Source organism: Polypterus senegalus, chromosome 11, assembly GCF_016835505.1.
Source record: "Polypterus senegalus isolate Bchr_013 chromosome 11, ASM1683550v1, whole genome shotgun sequence".
Taxonomy (NCBI): domain Eukaryota; kingdom Metazoa; phylum Chordata; class Cladistia; order Polypteriformes; family Polypteridae; genus Polypterus; species Polypterus senegalus.
Genome location: NC_053164.1, coordinates 77,314,904 through 77,332,048, shown reverse-complemented (window position 1 = coordinate 77,332,048; position 17,145 = coordinate 77,314,904). Strand labels below are relative to the sequence as shown.

The window sequence follows — 17,145 nt, the reverse complement described above, 5'->3', positions numbered from 1 at the left end:
TTCACTCTTACTAATAACTCCTTGATTTTTTTTGGAGACTGGTGTGTGGACAAACCTGTTGTTTTTACCATTTAACCACTGATTTATATACTTTGTACAAAAACACATTGTGCCACTGGATGTAATGCACTTAAACCATTTAAAACATCACTGGCAGATTTGTTGTAATGCTTCCTTGGGGTTAGATGTCATAAATAGATAGACTGCACTTTATTTGTCCCAAGGTATAAATTCAAGTAGAGAAGTACTTCATGATAGTTCATCATTGTGTGTGTGTATGTTTGTGTGTAATTTTTTATTCGTGAAATATACTTTTTAAAAGTTTCTGTAATAAAACATGTTATTCACAATATAGTCTTTACATGGAGCAAAGAGCAGACAATCCAGTCTTCTTCAAGTGTACAATAAAAAGCAACTGCTCCTCCAGAATCTGCTTTGTTTCTTTTTAAGCTGCAAGGTGACTCAGTGCCAATTCCTTTACTACGTTGTACATACTTTCGCAGGCCTACTAACTGATAATTTTCTCCATGTGTTTTCCTTCTACCTGTACTATTTTTTTTTTCTGACCAGTTGCCATTGCCACCGCTTCCTTTTAGTTAAGTCCAGCTGTAATATTTAATCACTCATCATATTTAAAATGATGATTATTGTATCTTGACTAATAAGTGTCTTTATGCAGTAGGCAGGTGCTTACTGAATGTTGCTAAAGCATTCATATGGTTATTTACAAGAGCAATTTTTTGGCTGTTTTAATAAATTTCAGTTAATTTAAAATGCAATTCATTTTTGATTAATTGAAATTGTTAAAAAATCAATTTTGTGGCTGTTTTTTCTTGAGCAATGGAATTTACTGTCTGACTATCTGCATTTCATGTCTCTTAACTTTTTCAAATAACTGCTTAACTGAAAAACAAACCGCATATTGTGATTTAGGTAATGCACATTGTGTATCATTGGGTGTCCTTTCAGGTGAACAGTTATATTTGTCATTTTATTGTCTACTCCTTCCATGCAACTCATTTGCAGAATATACAGTATATTGCATTTTTTTGTTGTTGTTGTTGGGATTTATGGTGAAAAATACCCACAAACAAATGAACTCTTAACTTGGCTCAATCCCCATTTTTTGGGTTTGCCATAAATCTTCTATGTGTATTCTCTGGCTCATTCTATCATCCCACTTTTGACATCAACTGGAAACTGATATGTTTGTTTTAAATCCATTTCATTATATAATATGGTGGACAGTTTTTTTTCCCCATTTTTTCTTATGTATCCTTAATTCTTATTACAGTACTTACTAAATAAGTAATTTTGCTTTTTCAACTTTTACAATTGAAAATTTTAACTGGTTAATGCAGTTTATTTTGCACAAAAGTTTTACATAAATGCTTACCATTACTATTGTATGTACCCATGCTTTTCATGACCTACAGTTTGTTCATTTTTCTGTTTTGCATTTTTCATATTTCAACATTTTTGTACTGATCTGTACAAATATTGTCAGTGGAGGTCTGATGTGTACATAGGCTAATATCAAACCTTTCCCATTATTGCACCAGTAAATATTTAAAACAGCTGGAACATTAAGTAACATTAAACGTGTTGTGTCAGGCAATGAATTCCTGCTAACCTCTAGATTATTTAGTTTACTACTTTCAAAAAATGAGTAGAACTAATCAAGTCAAATACAATACAATACAATACAATACAGTTTATTTTTGTATAGCCCAAAATCACACAGGAAGTGCCGCAATGGGCTTTAACAGGCCCTGCCTTTTGACAGCCCCCCAGCCTTGACTCTCTGAGAAGACAAGGAAAAACTCCCAATAAAAACCTTGTAGGGAAAAATGGAAGAAACCACGGGAAAGGCAGTTCAAAGAGAGACCCCTTTCCAGGTAAGTTGGGCGTGCAGTGGGTGTCAGAAGTAGGGGGTCAATACAATACAATACAATACAATACACAGAACAGAACAATTCCTTAATACAGCATCATAATAAAAATTTTAGAAGTACGGTTTAACAGTAGATGATATGACATAATTAGGTTTGGATATTTTTAGAGTCCTGGAGACCTCATCCATCTAGCTGCCTCCCCATTTGGCCATGCCACGGCTGAAACGCTGTTCATGAAAGGACCCTCTTCCCATGATTCCTGTGATCCTCCATCAGGGATGACTTTACCATAGGCAGGCAAACAACTTGGCAGGTGGGCCGTGGCACCAATTGCCACATTTGGGTACCGAGAAAAGAAACAGAATAGGTGAGGGTTAGTATTCAAATATAATTATCATGTTACTTAAGTTTTAGTGCTAATGACTAACAGAGATGCAGTCTGTATAGTTAATCAGCAGCTCTAGTCAGGATATGCTAAACTGAAGTAGTGAGTCTTCAGCCGGGATTTAAAGGCTGAGACTGAAGGGGCATCTCTTATGGAAGCAGGAAGACCATTCCACAGTTTAGGGGCCCTGTAAATGTTTTATTGATTAATGTTAACGATTTCTGCCTATAGGGATATAATTTAAACTTCAGTCAAATAAAAAGGGAATGAATTTTAATATATTGCAGAATTCAGTATCAACATTTTATATATTGTGAAACATAAAAGGATCTTGCAGTACTATCAGATTTTGACCAAAGTGTTAGGATAATATCGTGTTGTAGGGTCTCTGGTAATTCCCACCCCATCATTTTCAACCAAGCATTATGTTGTAGTCATATTTGCTAAAATGTCATTGACTGGAATAAACAGGAGCTCAGACAAAATTTCATTAGACAAGAATACACACCCAAAACAACAGACATTTAAATAAGAGGAGCTACTGCCATATCCAGAGACAACCTTTATGGCATATAAAAACAAAGACAACAAGAATTGTATCCCCCTTGTTGTCACCTATAACACACATCATGAAATACTTTGCAAAATTAAAAAAAAAAACTCCACCTGATACTAAATAATGATGATGAGCTGGGAGATATATTTCCAGACCCATCCCTTGTAGCATACTGTGCAGGCAAGCACTTGACCTGCACCAGGTAATTATCTGAACCTCCTTGGGTGAACCAACAGAAATCGTACATCTCCCTGCCTACAGAAAATATGTAAAACCTGTGCTCACATTTATAATACAGACTATATAGTTATATACCACACAAGAACATTGCATAAAGGGATCATTTCACTGTAGATCATCTAATGTGATCTATGTGGGAGAACCTGGAGAAACACTCCACCAAAGAATTAATTTACACAGGTTCCACATTAAGCATGGCAATCGAGATGTTCCTGTAGGAGCTTACTTTAGCAGCAGTGGACACTGCAAGAATAATTTTAAAGTCACTGTGCTTATGGGCAACTTCAAGATGCAGCAGGAGAGAAAAGAATGGGAAGTTAAACTGATGTTAATATTTAACACATTCCAACATGGTTTACACAGAAACAAAAGTTTTATAACCAGATATGAGAACTATTTACATCTCTCTGACTGAACCACATTGTATGGAAAACTCGCCAAAAAAACTCAAACCACATTGTTGGACAGGTATCTTCTCAAAAGATCTTGACTAAACATTGTTCTCCTCTCCTGCTAAACACATCTTAGCCTGGAAAGGCCTATTCATTTTTGACATTGAAGATGACCCACTTAAAAGTCTGGAATGCTGTTTCTTTCCTAGTGTATATATAAACACATGGCACTCTAGTTTCTGTACTACAGCTTGCATGAAGAAAGAGCTGCCTGGAAAGCTTGCATATTTTAATGTGTTTAGTTAGCCAATAAAAGGTATCATTTTGCTTCAGTTTACGCTGAATGTGAAGTAGGAAAGGGCTAATAGCAAGTTACTGTAGATTTATCAAAAATGTTACAATCACAATTACAGATTTCATGCAGATTTTAAAACACTGTACTGTACTGAACTTGCAAACATCTCTATGACCAACCAGTCTTGTACATTTTTCAAGAAAGTGTACAGTAATGTCTAATGAAAATATACTCAGCTGGGCAAGACAAGCAACATGTGAGAAGGATTTATGTGAACTGCTTCATAAATATTACTTCCAAAAATGTGTGTGCTTTATTACTTGCTGAAATTGTGTAAAAAACTAAAAATTAACAACATGATGGATTAATTCTAACATTAGAACTCGAGATTTGCTCCTAATGTTAATGGAGGTCCAGAATGCAGTATACTTGTTAGAACCTTTTACTTCTAAACTTTTCACATTTTATGTTGGGTGTTAAAGTGAAGGAAATTGACCAGTACATATGGTCAGCCACTTCAGAAGGGAATACTGGCTTTTATAATGAGGATTATAAAGTTTGTTTGGTTTTTTTTTTTAAATCCTAAATGTGTCCTGATCAAGATTTACAGAATGGCAGATTTGGTATTAACACTTTTCTTCATAATAAAGTTAGTAAACCCATCTTAAAACTAAAATATTTTTTGTCATTAACAAAAGAGAGAGCAGGGTTTTAAAGTCTGATTAGAGTTAACTTTGGCCAGAATTCTTTGCTTTTAAATTAGCTTTTTAAAAATTGAGCATAACTCTGATATAGCTAGGATTAAACTGAACATTTAGTAAATAAAAGATATTTGCTGGTTGAGCACTGGAAAAAAAGATCTTATTTGAGTGATATGTCAGATGTTTTTTCTCCTTTCATTAGATCATGGGTCATTTCTCATGCATAGTACAGTTATGGTTTAGTTTTATATGCCTCATTTAAAACATCTTCTTTGGTTGTACAAATTTGTTTGAATGTTTATTGTAGCAATCCCTTTTATCTGACTAATGTAGATTCTTCCTTCATACTTTCAATTCCTTTTTATTTGTAGGATGTGGACTTTCATGGCTTTCTAAGTCTAGAAGTGTTATTTTTTGTACCAAGTTTTTGTTTTTTTTGGCATAGTGAATTATAAATGCTGTTAAAACTGACAGTATATGAGATTTTGTTTTTTTGTTTTTTTTTTTTAATAGTGTGTTGCTTGCTTTTGAATAACACCTTTTCCAGCTTATGGATTATAATTACACCCAAGGGTTGTAAGCGGAGACGCAAATACTTGTGGTGACTACACAAGAGATTTTGCAGCTAAGGGCATGCTGGAGTACCTGCAGTAACCTTTTAGACACAGAGAACAAGATGCATTTTTTTAAAATAACAACCATGTGCAGAGGTTGTTGAGCTGATGTCTGCCTTGTATAACTGCTTTTTATATCAACCTGCAAACTGTTAGCAGGGTAAAACTGATATCAGACCTGCAGCAATCTCTTAATAATGGAATTCTCTGTTTGTTTTCATAAGTATAGAAAACTTTTTATTTCTTGGAACTATTTGTTGAATTTCAATCACGTTTTGTCCTGCAGCACTTACATTTGAAAAATAAAGAACTAAAACTGGAATGTTCTGGCGTTGAAGACAGTATGCTTCCCTCTTGCTTACCTAAATAGATACTATAGCAAGTAAAAAAAAAAAAAATTTTAAATCATTACTTAACAAATAAAATGTAATTCTCATTTATAAAATATATTTACTGGCTACAGGAAAAAAGAAAGAGTAATACAGTCTTACTGTTCCACGTTTGATTTTATTACAGGTATTATGGCCTTTGTTGCATTATTTGGACATGTCTGAATTGCTGATAACATTATGTTGTACAATGTAAGGTTATAAGATTCTCAGAAGTGCTTTATCGAGTCAGAGTCCTTGGTACACTATCAAGTGCAAGGTTGGAACCAAATTTGGATGATGTGCCAGTCCATTGCAGAGTCCACTCATGCACACACCTACCCTCACTCGAGGTCCATTTTAAACAGACATGAATATGCATTTCCAGTGTGCTTATATAAAATGTTTGGCTGATATAGTGAAACACATTGTGTTTAATTTTAAATGTCTCTAAAAATCACTGCTTTTTTCAGTTGTACTACCAGTTAGATGGTAAAATAAAGGCTATCTGCAAAACATAAGACTTGTTGCCCAAACAAAAGTGTATTTAGTAGCAGTGGATAACTGATGGAATGCGTGCATGCATTTCTGTCAGCAGATTTATCCTTTTCTTCGGCTGTAAACCCTGTAAAACTTTTTATTTATAACTATTTTCCACAAAGTGTATAAATTTTTTTTTTTTTTAAATTTCCCTGAAGTGTGCATGCTGTCAGAAAGTTTACAGTAATAGAACTTAAAGTTATTGAAATGGAAGCGGAACATCTAATAAACAAGGTTTTGCATTTTATTTACGTTTTCTGTTCTCTCCACAGGTTTTGAGGAATGAGTCTGGTGCGCAAGAAGATCCTGCTTTGGGCTGTGTTCGCCTTCGGAGCTAATATTATTGTTTATACATTAATTACAATATCCAAGCCATCAAATGACGAACCATCTCTGACCAAAGCGACAAAGACAATCATACCTGAGGGATCCTTTTGGAAAATGTCACTCGATCACAGTGCTTATTGGAACTTACTCCAGCATTATTTAGACAGGAGATACAATCCTATATTAAAAAATGCCTCAGTAGGTCAGTTGCCTGGAAATGTAAGTTACTTCTTAACAAGGCAAAGTAATTTGCAAAACAATGTTACCTGTACTCAAGATTCAGATATTGCCATGTATGTTAAAGACTTCAGTACTTTACCTGAACAAGTGAGAGACTTCATAGAATCCATGCATTGCCGGAACTACACATTGCTTATCGACTATCCTGAATTATGTACTAAAGAGGCTCCTGACTTACTTCTGGCAATTAAGTCCCAGGTCCCTAATTTTGAAAACCGGCAAGCTATCCGGGAGTCATGGGGAAAGTCTGGGAAAGTTAATAATATTACAATTAAAGCCATTTTTCTTCTGGGAAGACAAGACCCATCCTCTGGACCCTTTTTTCCCAACTTGGAGGGCCTTTTAAAGCTTGAGAGAGACAATTACAAAGATGTTCTCTTGTGGGATTTCAAAGATACTTTCTACAACCTTACATTGAAAGATGTTCTTTTTTTGGAATGGTTTGACAAAAACTGTGCAGGAGTCAAATATGTCTTCAAAGGTGATGATGATATTTTTCTTAACACTGAAAGCCTTGCTGAACTTGTAGCATCTCATATAACAGGGAAGGGAAGTCCAGATCTCTTCCAGGGCCAGGTGATCTACAATGCGTCTCCACTCAGAAATGTAAAACTAAAATACTTTGTTCCAGACAGTCTGTATGCAGGAACATATCCACCCTATGTCGGAGGTGGTGGTATGGTCTATACAGGAGATTTAGCAAGAAGGCTTAACAGGATGACTAAACATGTGGTCCTTTTTCCTATTGATGATGTGTATATGGGCATGTGTTTGCAGAGACTAGGAGTAAGCCCTTTAGAGCATACTGGATTCAAAACCTTTGATATAGCAGAGGACAGTCGGGGCAATCCATGTTCTTATAAAAATCTGATTGTAGTACATAGGCGAACCCCAAAGGAAATGATTCGGCTCTGGAAACAAATGCACAGTATGGAACTTAACTGTTCATAGCACTGTAAAATCCTGGTATGTTACCAAAGCCTTCTTTTTAAAAAAAAAAAATATATTAATAATTTGTTAGTTATGTCTTTTAACTGCCAGGAGAATGACAGCCATGTTGTAAGAACAAATTACGAGTCTGTGAATTTTGTACTGTGTTTACATTTCATATTTTTACACCATATGTGACTGTCACTTGGAGTTGAAGTCAACAAGATCCTTGTTATTGGATTTTAAATATATGATGGCAATTCAAATTATTTTAAATACCATTATGTAACATGGCCAAAGGAATTACTGATGTCTGAAACAAGGAAAAGCGAAGAGTGAAGAAAGCTGGAGAATTGGAAGCCTTCTAAATTGTCAGTGGACAACATTAAGGTTGTGTTTTATTTTGTTGTTTTGTTTTTTCTCCAGTGCTGTGCACTGGTTAGTGATTAGCTCAGTGTTTTGTGGCCTTTTTGTGTTTTACTGGGGTGGCAGGGGTAGAAGTAGGTAAGTTGTGTTAAAAAGATTTATACTTTTTGCATTTCTTCAGGAAAGAAATGAAAAGACTGAGCCATTAAAGTGTTTAAGCAAACACTGAGGTTCTCATATTTGTGTTAAAACAGTAGATTGTGCAGCACAGTTAGGTTTACTTGGATCAGGCCAGTTCTCCTTCATATGCTGAAACAGTGTCAGACTTTGTTAATAAAGATTTAATCCGTAGGTGCTTTAGCCATTTATCTGTAAAGATGTTTGTTTTACTTGTTTGTGCAGTAGTTCTAGAGAGAATTTTGTAAAGCTCATTTATCTACCACCACCCCAGTAGGAGGCCTTACCAGATGATTCTTGGAACAGATGACACTTAACCTAAAGAGTGCATTTCTGATTACTGCCATAAAAAAGATATTTTGTCATATTGTAAGAACAATTTATTGTAGATAGTGCTTTTTCATGTACAAATTAATATTCTGTTACTTTGCTTGCATTATAACAAAGCTTTTATAAAGCAATTAAAAACAATATAAAGAGCTGAAATATATCATTTATATTATTACAAGGTAATACAAAAAGAATTTTGGGTTGTAAAATTTTGATTGTTTCCTGACATTTTTAGAACACTGTGGTAAGTGAAATTGCCTAATATATCTAATGTTGTTGCAACAAGTCACACGTGAGAAATGTAGTAATCCTTATCAAATTTCTAAAGAATAAACTTAAAAGCTGAAATATAATAAACTCTTTTGCACTATCAGCTATAAGGACGCACACAGAAAACAGTCTGAAACCAAATTAGATATGCTAAAGATGTTCAGTTCAAACTAGAAAATACATTTCACTTGGTGATGCTACTGATGGTATGTCTGGCAAAATTAAATCAGCTGCTTTTTCCATATTATTTTAAACATTTGCCTAAATCCTGTGTAGATAATGATTCTTATAGTTAATGTAAAGCAGTACCCTGTAATAAACTTGAAATCTTTACTTGATAAAGCACATTTCAACACCAGCATAGCAAGATTCAGCCTTATTGTTTTGTTGTTCATACTCGCTATTCCTAGTAGTTTTTTGTTTTTTTTTATGAATCGCTTGCTCATTTACTGTCACATACTGCAGTGCACATATTTGTCTTTCCTGACCTTAACTCCCTGTTTATAGGAATTGACACCATGCTATGTAAGCGTCATTTTAGCATCTGCTCTAGATGGTGATGTGCGCATTAACTGCTGTCTGCGGCATATCAGTCACGTTCTGCTTGTAGCACCTTTAATTAGAGTTTGTCTCAAATCCTCTCACTTCGGAATCTATAGCTAACATGTTTTTAAGTACTAGGTATGGTGAGAAAGAAAAAAAAAACAGTTTCATACATATGAATTGAATTTACATTTGCCCAGCTTTTCCAGCTTAAGAAAGCAATTTTTAAAAAGTTCAGTCTTAATAATAAAACACAGTAAAAGCCAACACTTTTTTCCATGGTTATTCATTGATAGGGTGTGGCAGTGAAATCTTGATTGGACATCCTGGGCATTTTGCTACCTGCTGGCTTCAGGATGTTGTTTTTCCAACAAACTTTGTGCGAGTTGTATTCCCAGAAACTGATCTGATTCACACACATATACTGTATATACTGTATACTATACCATGTCCTTTTGGAGGAATCCGGCTCTTCTGCAGTAATAGCTGTTGAAAGCTACACATATATGCCACTGTGCTGAAGCACACAAACTGAGATCCATTGCCATTTTTGCTAATAATGGAAATTCCCATCCATCAGTTCAGGAGAATTTTGTAATTTAATGTTTGCCTAATAATTATGTACCAATGTTTTACTGATATTGACTATTTGGTATAAATATGATCATAACAACCTTGATTTACTGACTTTAAATTTAGCGTTCACTTGCATGTTATGTCAAACGCAGTAAATGTACACTTGGCTGTTTACACTTTTAACTTAACTGTTAAACGACATTCATTTTATATGCTGCCCATAATGCTTGCTATAATGAACTGTGCAATTAAATTTTTCCGTGGAGCAATATACAGCTCAGATTCAGTTTGAAACTCTGGAGAAGGTGACTTTTTGCAAAGTTGTGGCATCCATTTGTACTGTTTGAAACCGATTAAGGGATTTAGGAGGGGCGCCAACATGAAGCATAGCTTTTGCAGATGGGGGGCTTAGGTGTTCTCTTATATGATTCTGCCCTGTGGTATGTCAAGCCTGAAATCAGAAGATTGCTTGTTAAAAAGTCATCCTGGAAACGTGAGGTGCATTATGATTATCTACTGACCCCACTAATATCAGAAACTCTACAGCAGGATCTAAGAAAGAAAGAAAGAAGACTGATCCCGTCTCTATGCATTTGTGATCTTAAACATTTAAAGAAAATTAAAGAATTATTGTTGAACAATGTTAATTTTTGTCTAAAATGTTTTACGGCTATGAACACCTCATTTTTGTTCTCTAACTGCTTGCTCGCTGTCTCTTTCTGGCCTTCTACTGCATACTCCCATCTGAGTGAGGGTCATTTTAGAGGGGGAAAAATAATAAGGCTAGCAAATAATGTTTGTACAATACAAAAGCACCTCTGGCATTGACCGGGACTGTGTGTTACACATCTGCTCCCCACTTAGAAGTTTGCCTGTAGTGTCCTTGGTAATGGGAGCTTCCCAAGGCTGAAAGCACATTGCTAAATTGAACCATCAAGTCACCTACATTTTATTTCTGACACTCCAGTCGAATCCCCCTGGGAAACAGCATGCTTGCCACATTATAGTTTTTAAATATAGCTAGTGAAAAAATAAATCTCCCTCCATTTTTAAAGCTAAGTTATCAATTTCTGGATTATAGGGACTCCAGAGAGCATCAGGTACATTTTTTTATTTTAGAAACATTATTGTTCCTGCTAGGTTAGCCTTTTTTATTCCTTGATTTTGAGTGAGAAATATAGAAAATGGATGGAGGCATGGCAATCATTTAATGTAAAAAGTCCGGTTGATATCCCACATTTAAAGAACACTTCAATATACCTCAAGTAATCACATGACATGAAATCTGCAGCAGTGCTGCTTACTGCCAGCATGGAGAGACATGTCTTCTGAAACTGGGTGCCCCACCTCTGTATTCCTATAATGTCAGAAGGGGAGAGATGTAAGAAAAGTAACCATGTATGGGTTGAAGTTGCCAAAGAAGCACCAATCTTGGGTCATGCCCCCTCACTTCCCCTTTGGTGACTAAGTGTGAACGGTGACTTCTGAAATTAGAAATTGTGCGTTTCCTATAAGAGTTGGCTGTTTGTTCAGAATCTCAGTTTGCCAAAAAAGAAAGTGAAAGGGAGTCTGCTGGTCCCCACATCGTTCGAATGTGCCGGTTAACCATCGGTGGTACTTCTTCTGTTTTATCCTGCTTGGGTTGTGTGGACTGGATGTGTTTTTATGGTAGAAGTAGAGGAACTCCAGCCAAGAAAAAAAAAAAAACCTGCTGTTGTATATATGATGTTTATGAAAATACATTTCCTGTAGTTAACTTTAAAGTGGTTACTTTTCATCAAATCTGCATTTTCTTTTGGCTCTTTTCTGGTTAACTATACAGGTCTACCGCCTTATGTGGCTGCATGCAACAAATCTGTTAATAACTTTGTGACTTCAGAGTTGTGTATAGTATATGAAATATTTATATTCATATCCATATATTTGAATATTTTTAACTTATTTAAAAAATCTATTCAGATTGTGAATTTGTGTATATATATAGATATTTTTTATTCTTTCATATGATTTAGTGTTCTGCTCTCATTCATTAACTAAAGCTGTCTCTGCAGTGTATTTTACTGTTGTACACAAAGCTGCCATTTGTAATAACAAAATAAATTGTATACAGTATGTATATATAAAATGTTTTGCCTTGTCAGTTTCGCGGTCTTTTTTTAAGAGGGTCATCAGAGAAACACACCAATGAGGATTACCTGTCCCAAGCTTCAGAAGCCTCATTCTAGTATCTGGTTTTGTTCCCTCAAGTCCCCCCTGCAACTTTATTAATATATAATAAAAATATCACAATTTTCAGTTTTCTTTTGAAATATCAGGATTATTTTTCCCCGACACCTCCTTTTGGAACATGTGCGCTAATTTCAAGATGCAGTCTAACCAACACCTCTTCTTAACAACCGTTATGGAAAAATGAACTGTTAATGACTAGATGAATTATCTGATTAAGAAGAAATAAGGTGAGATATCCAAGATGAGCTACAGTTGCCAACGCAGGAACATGGCCACCAGAGTGGCCCTGGGCAGTGACTGTTTGTTTGTAGAGAAACCACCTGAAAGAAGCAGACCTGAATTGCATTTCTGATCATGCCAGCATAGTGGGCCAGAGGATGACAGACCTTTGTAGCAAGGAGATTGAAAGGGAAATAACCAGGGGCACCACAGACTGGTGTATCCCAGCAAGATGACATCAGTATTCCACCAGAACTCTTTTAATGTTAGGGACATTTGACAGTCTGCTCAAGGAGGTAACAATACCTCGGCCTCTAAGGAGGCAGCACCCAGTTTCCAGATTGACTGCTAGTGTAAGACTGCTTAGAAGCTAAGGTGGACAGCTGTCCTTTTAAGAGCTATTTAGGGGTACTGGAGCCACTAAAAGAAATCCTAGTCTGGATATCCAAGAGCAAGATATGTCCAAACCTGACCCTGCAATATGTATAATCATTCAGATGTGTTAGTAGAAGAGACTGGAGCAAAGGCTGACTGGTAGGGATGGGATGGAGGGTTAAGGGTGGACTTAGAGGGTGAGAATGTTGATACAAAATCATGAGATGGTTATGTGGGGACGACCAGAGCTTTGGGCACTTTGGCATTAGTGTAGTACTTTTGGTACTTTTCTGCTGTCTATCCCTTGTGTGTAAGTGGAATAAATGTACCTTTCTTACTGTATATGTATTTATCCTGTTTTATTATGGATGTAGGGAGATGTCAAGGAGGCGATTGCCTTTTTAAAATGTTGTATTTAAGCGATTAAAACTTTAATATGAAGCCAGTTGATAAGTCACTAAGTAACTTTGTATATTGTATTTCATAGAGTCTAACAACACTTTTGTTGTTCAGCAGGAATCTGACAAGAGTATTCATGGCTTGCAGGTGGAGGTGGAAAAAGTGGTTTAGCATGCCATTCCCAGACGTTGCCAGATTATTCCAGTGTTTTTATATTAGGTGATAAGAGAAGGTCATGGTATGTATCTGGGTAAGATACGGTATCTGAGCCACTTAGCTATTAGCTAAAAAAAATTAGCACAATGGACTGCATGGTCTCATCTCGTTTGCCAAATTTCGTTTTTTCTTATGTGGAAAATCTTATGGTCATAAAACTAGAGGGTGATGCAACTGGACTGTAGATACAAGCAAATAAATTTTAGAAAGGGCAATCAATACCCAGCAAGAAAGAAATGCCATAATGTCAGATGTACAGCAAGTCATCATATAAAAATATTAAATAGGACGTACCATTCGTTTTTCTTTGCCAAAGAAGGAGCTCATCCAATCAAACTCGGAAAAGTACAATCACCAGCCTTAAGAAAATCTTGATTGTTTGGTGGATTGTTAGGAGTTTTGATTGTTTTTCAATGCATGTCAAAATCGTTTTGCTTGTGAAGAACGTGGTGAACAATGATTCTACCAACAATATTACATCAGCCACACTACCAGTCCATTACCTGGGATGTATCCAAAGGTGTGGTGTGTTCATGCTAACCATGGTTTGGGAACAGTACAGGCTGACCCTGATGAAAGTGACCGGAAATTCATAGTGATGACCACCTATAAGTGATATCCTGTCATTAGAGCTTGTGCCTACCTCTTTGGTGCCAGTATTGTCTTGAATATTATTCTTCATAAAATATTAGCTGTCATTCAGAATTTGTGAGGTTTCAATCTATGTCAACTTAAACGTATACATCTGTTTTTATTTGTTAGCTCAGCGAATTCAATGATTGACTGTAAAAAAAAATAAATAAATACATTTAAAAGGATACAGATATTAATTACTTCAGTGTTGGGAGACATAAGCATGGCCCGTCGTCCTTGTCAGATCTGCTCAGGCACGCTCACGTCACTTGGGAATCACCAACTGATTAGACTTTGTCAAGTGATTATAATTTGAAATTTGGCCTGCAGTGGCCTGTCACTAAATCTGAGGAGTGTGCAAATCCTCCCCACGTCTAAATTGTCTTTTTCCGTGTCCTCTGATTTCCTTCCATAGTTTATACAGACATGAAGGTGAACTTAACTAGAGACTCTAAAGTGACATTGTGCGTGGTGTAAACGTGCTCAGTGAAGAACTGGCAGCCTAGCCAGGGTGGGTTCCTGCCTCATGCCCAGTGCTGCTAGGTTAGGGTTTAAAAAAGATGGCTTGATAGGACCATGAGTGCCCTGAGATCCTGAAGTGGAATTATAGATGGTTATATTTTAACCAAAAAACCCTAAGCTTCCTGTATTAATAGTCATAATAACTTTTTTAACGTGTCTGTTTTTAGATTAGTTTTAAATATTTAGGAAGTGTGACTTACCTTGAGAGCCTTCTTAGCTTTTATACTTTTTGCCTCCATTACAATCTCTGGGTTTTACTTCTGCCTATGAAATCCCATTTTTCAGTTCCGTTTCTGAAGTTCCTTCTTGTTCAGACGTGGTGTTTGTTTCATTTGAAGAATGGACTACTGCTCTGTACATGATTTGTTTTTTTTTCTGCCTGAGAACGAGAAATAATTAAATTATTTCTCCTAATTGAGATTTGGCCACCTCCCAAAGTTAAATGAAGTAAGAAATTCAGAACATTAACAAAATAAGTGACTTGCCTCTCTGGTTTACCTTATTGTGCTGGGTCTTCATCAGCTTTCTTCCTTTCATCCATCCACCTTATTTCAAGACCGAAAATCCAGTTAAAAGCGTGCACCATCATCGATACATGCAGTGAGGGGTCAGTCCAAATCCTATCCGAGCCCCACCTTGGAGACAAATACGACGCTTGCAGGCGGTCAGCACTTTGCCCGGTTTGTGCAGTTGTGAACTATCCATCCTTTATCCGGCCATCCACTTGAAACCCCTTTTCTTCAAGTTAAGAGTTATGAAGGGACCACCTCCTTTCCTAGAAACATTGAGGGCACGGTAGAGAGCAGTCCTGGGTAAGATGCCAGTACACTGCAGGGCATGTTGACACACACAGTGCTGCCAGTTTTAGTTTGACACATTTCTTGTTTTCCGAGTGACATCTCTGCTCCACAGGTTCACCGTGCTGCCTCTCGTGTGGCACCATTCAGTATTTCTTTCTTACCGTCACAACCTTAATAAAGAGGCTAGGTGCCCAGTGTCAGTACCCAAGCAGTTAGTTCTATAGCCAGTGTTAGCTACAGTTTCAGCTTTCCTCAGTAGGTCTAAACTGTGGACACTGAGGTTAACCTAAAATGCACATTAAACTCGAGTCCACATAGAAAAGACAACACAGAGAACAAGTCACCTCAACTCCAGTGGTGCCCCGGTTGTTAAACAAAACTGGAACATTTCATATCTAAGGTGATAATGAATAATTTCCGAAAACACATTCTTTGCCAATCAGGATTCCAGCAATATTATCCATCCAGCCAACACAGGGCGCAAGGCAGGAACCAATCCTGTGCAGGGTGCCAACCCACTGCAGGACAAACACACCAAGCACACACTAGGGACAGCTTAGAATTGCCAATCCACCCACCCTGCATGTCTTTGTACTGTGGGAGGAAACCCATGCAGACACGGAGAGAACATGCAAACTCCACGCAGGGACGACCCAGGAAGCGAACCTCGGTCTCCTAACTGCGAGGCAGCAGCGCCACCATGCCACCCTCCAGCAATATTAAATCTAAAAAAAAAGAAGTTTGATTAATTGAGTTTGGGTTTAAAAAAGTATCTTTGCTACTCTTCCAAACTGGATTACCAAGTGCAATCGGCTCCTCCTCAATGATTCCACCACCACTTTTGAGCCTGCTGACCAACAACATCCTGCTGATGACTCAGACTAAATGTTGTGGCAGCTCTTCGGCCACAGGAATCTGTTACTGTCAGTGATGACTCCACTTCCATCCATGCAACCTCTCTCAGGATTCCCGGTTTACTACATTTCTTTCTAAATTCCTTTGGTTTACATGATTGACCTCGGGTGCTACACTTATTCTACAAGCACCCAACTCTACTTGAAAATCTCTCTCCTACAGCCACATATGTTGTTGAAAAGCTCAATGGCCTCATTGCCAGGACCTTCCATAAACCAACACCCTCAAAATGAAATCAGTTCTTGTAGGATCACCCAGATAACTTCAGTATCTTGACACTTTATTATTCCAGTTTTGCACTTCCATTATCCAACCTTCCACTGTGATTTGCTTTGGAGTTTTGCATGACAGCTCAATTACTTTTTAGTTCTACTGTATATATCTGCTACATTCAGAAATTGCTGTATTTTCTTCCAGGAAACATTGCCATTGTCCATCCCCACCATACTTAATGAGACACTGAAGAGCTTTGCAGTCCTGTCATCATTTTTTGGGTGCACACCCACAAGCCCCTTTTTAATGATTCAGAATGCTGCTGACCCAAACAAGTGACTACATTGGCACATCTGTTATTGGCATATAAGCTGTTCCTGTGCTCCAGGATGCACATCTCCACTGCTCTTTAGTCACACGATGATGGCATTATAGGGATAGTTTACTCTCGACTAGATTTTGCAAATGTTTAAACGATTACATAAAACATCACACCTAGGACAAATGAGTTTACTTGAAACAAATGTATCTAAAAGGTGATCCCTGATAGTCATGCTCAGAGGACAATTGTAGTGGCATTACATCCAAAACATGGATGTCAGTTGCCAAATGTCTCATTTGAATTTGTCACAACTCCACAGATCCTCTTCCAGTGAAGGACCCTTTTTCCTATAATGTTTTTAATGGCTTCCATGTGTGACTCTTCTGCCATGCAATAACAACAAAAACAACATTTATTTATATAGCACATTTTCATACAAACAAATATAGCTCAATGTGCTTTACATATTAAAGAATAGAAGAATAAAAGACACAGTAAGAAAATAAAATAAGTCAACATTAATTAACACAGAATAAGAGTAAGGTCCGATGGCCAGG

The 17,145-nt window shown here is 36.8% G+C and overlaps 1 protein-coding gene across 1 annotated transcript in view; it reads left to right on the top strand.

Annotated features, from left to right (window-relative positions):
- Positions 1 to 11,874, top strand: part of LOC120539217 (N-acetyllactosaminide beta-1,3-N-acetylglucosaminyltransferase 2) — a 33,344-nt gene extending 21,470 nt beyond the window's left edge. Inside the window, exon 3 of the mRNA XM_039769079.1 lies at positions 6,259 to 11,874. Within this exon, the coding sequence (XP_039625013.1) occupies positions 6,269 to 7,504 (1,236 nt within the window). The 5' untranslated portion in view covers positions 6,259 to 6,268 and the 3' untranslated portion in view covers positions 7,505 to 11,874. The remainder of the gene's footprint in view (positions 1 to 6,258) is intronic.
- Positions 11,875 to 17,145: the final 5,271 nt, after the last annotated feature.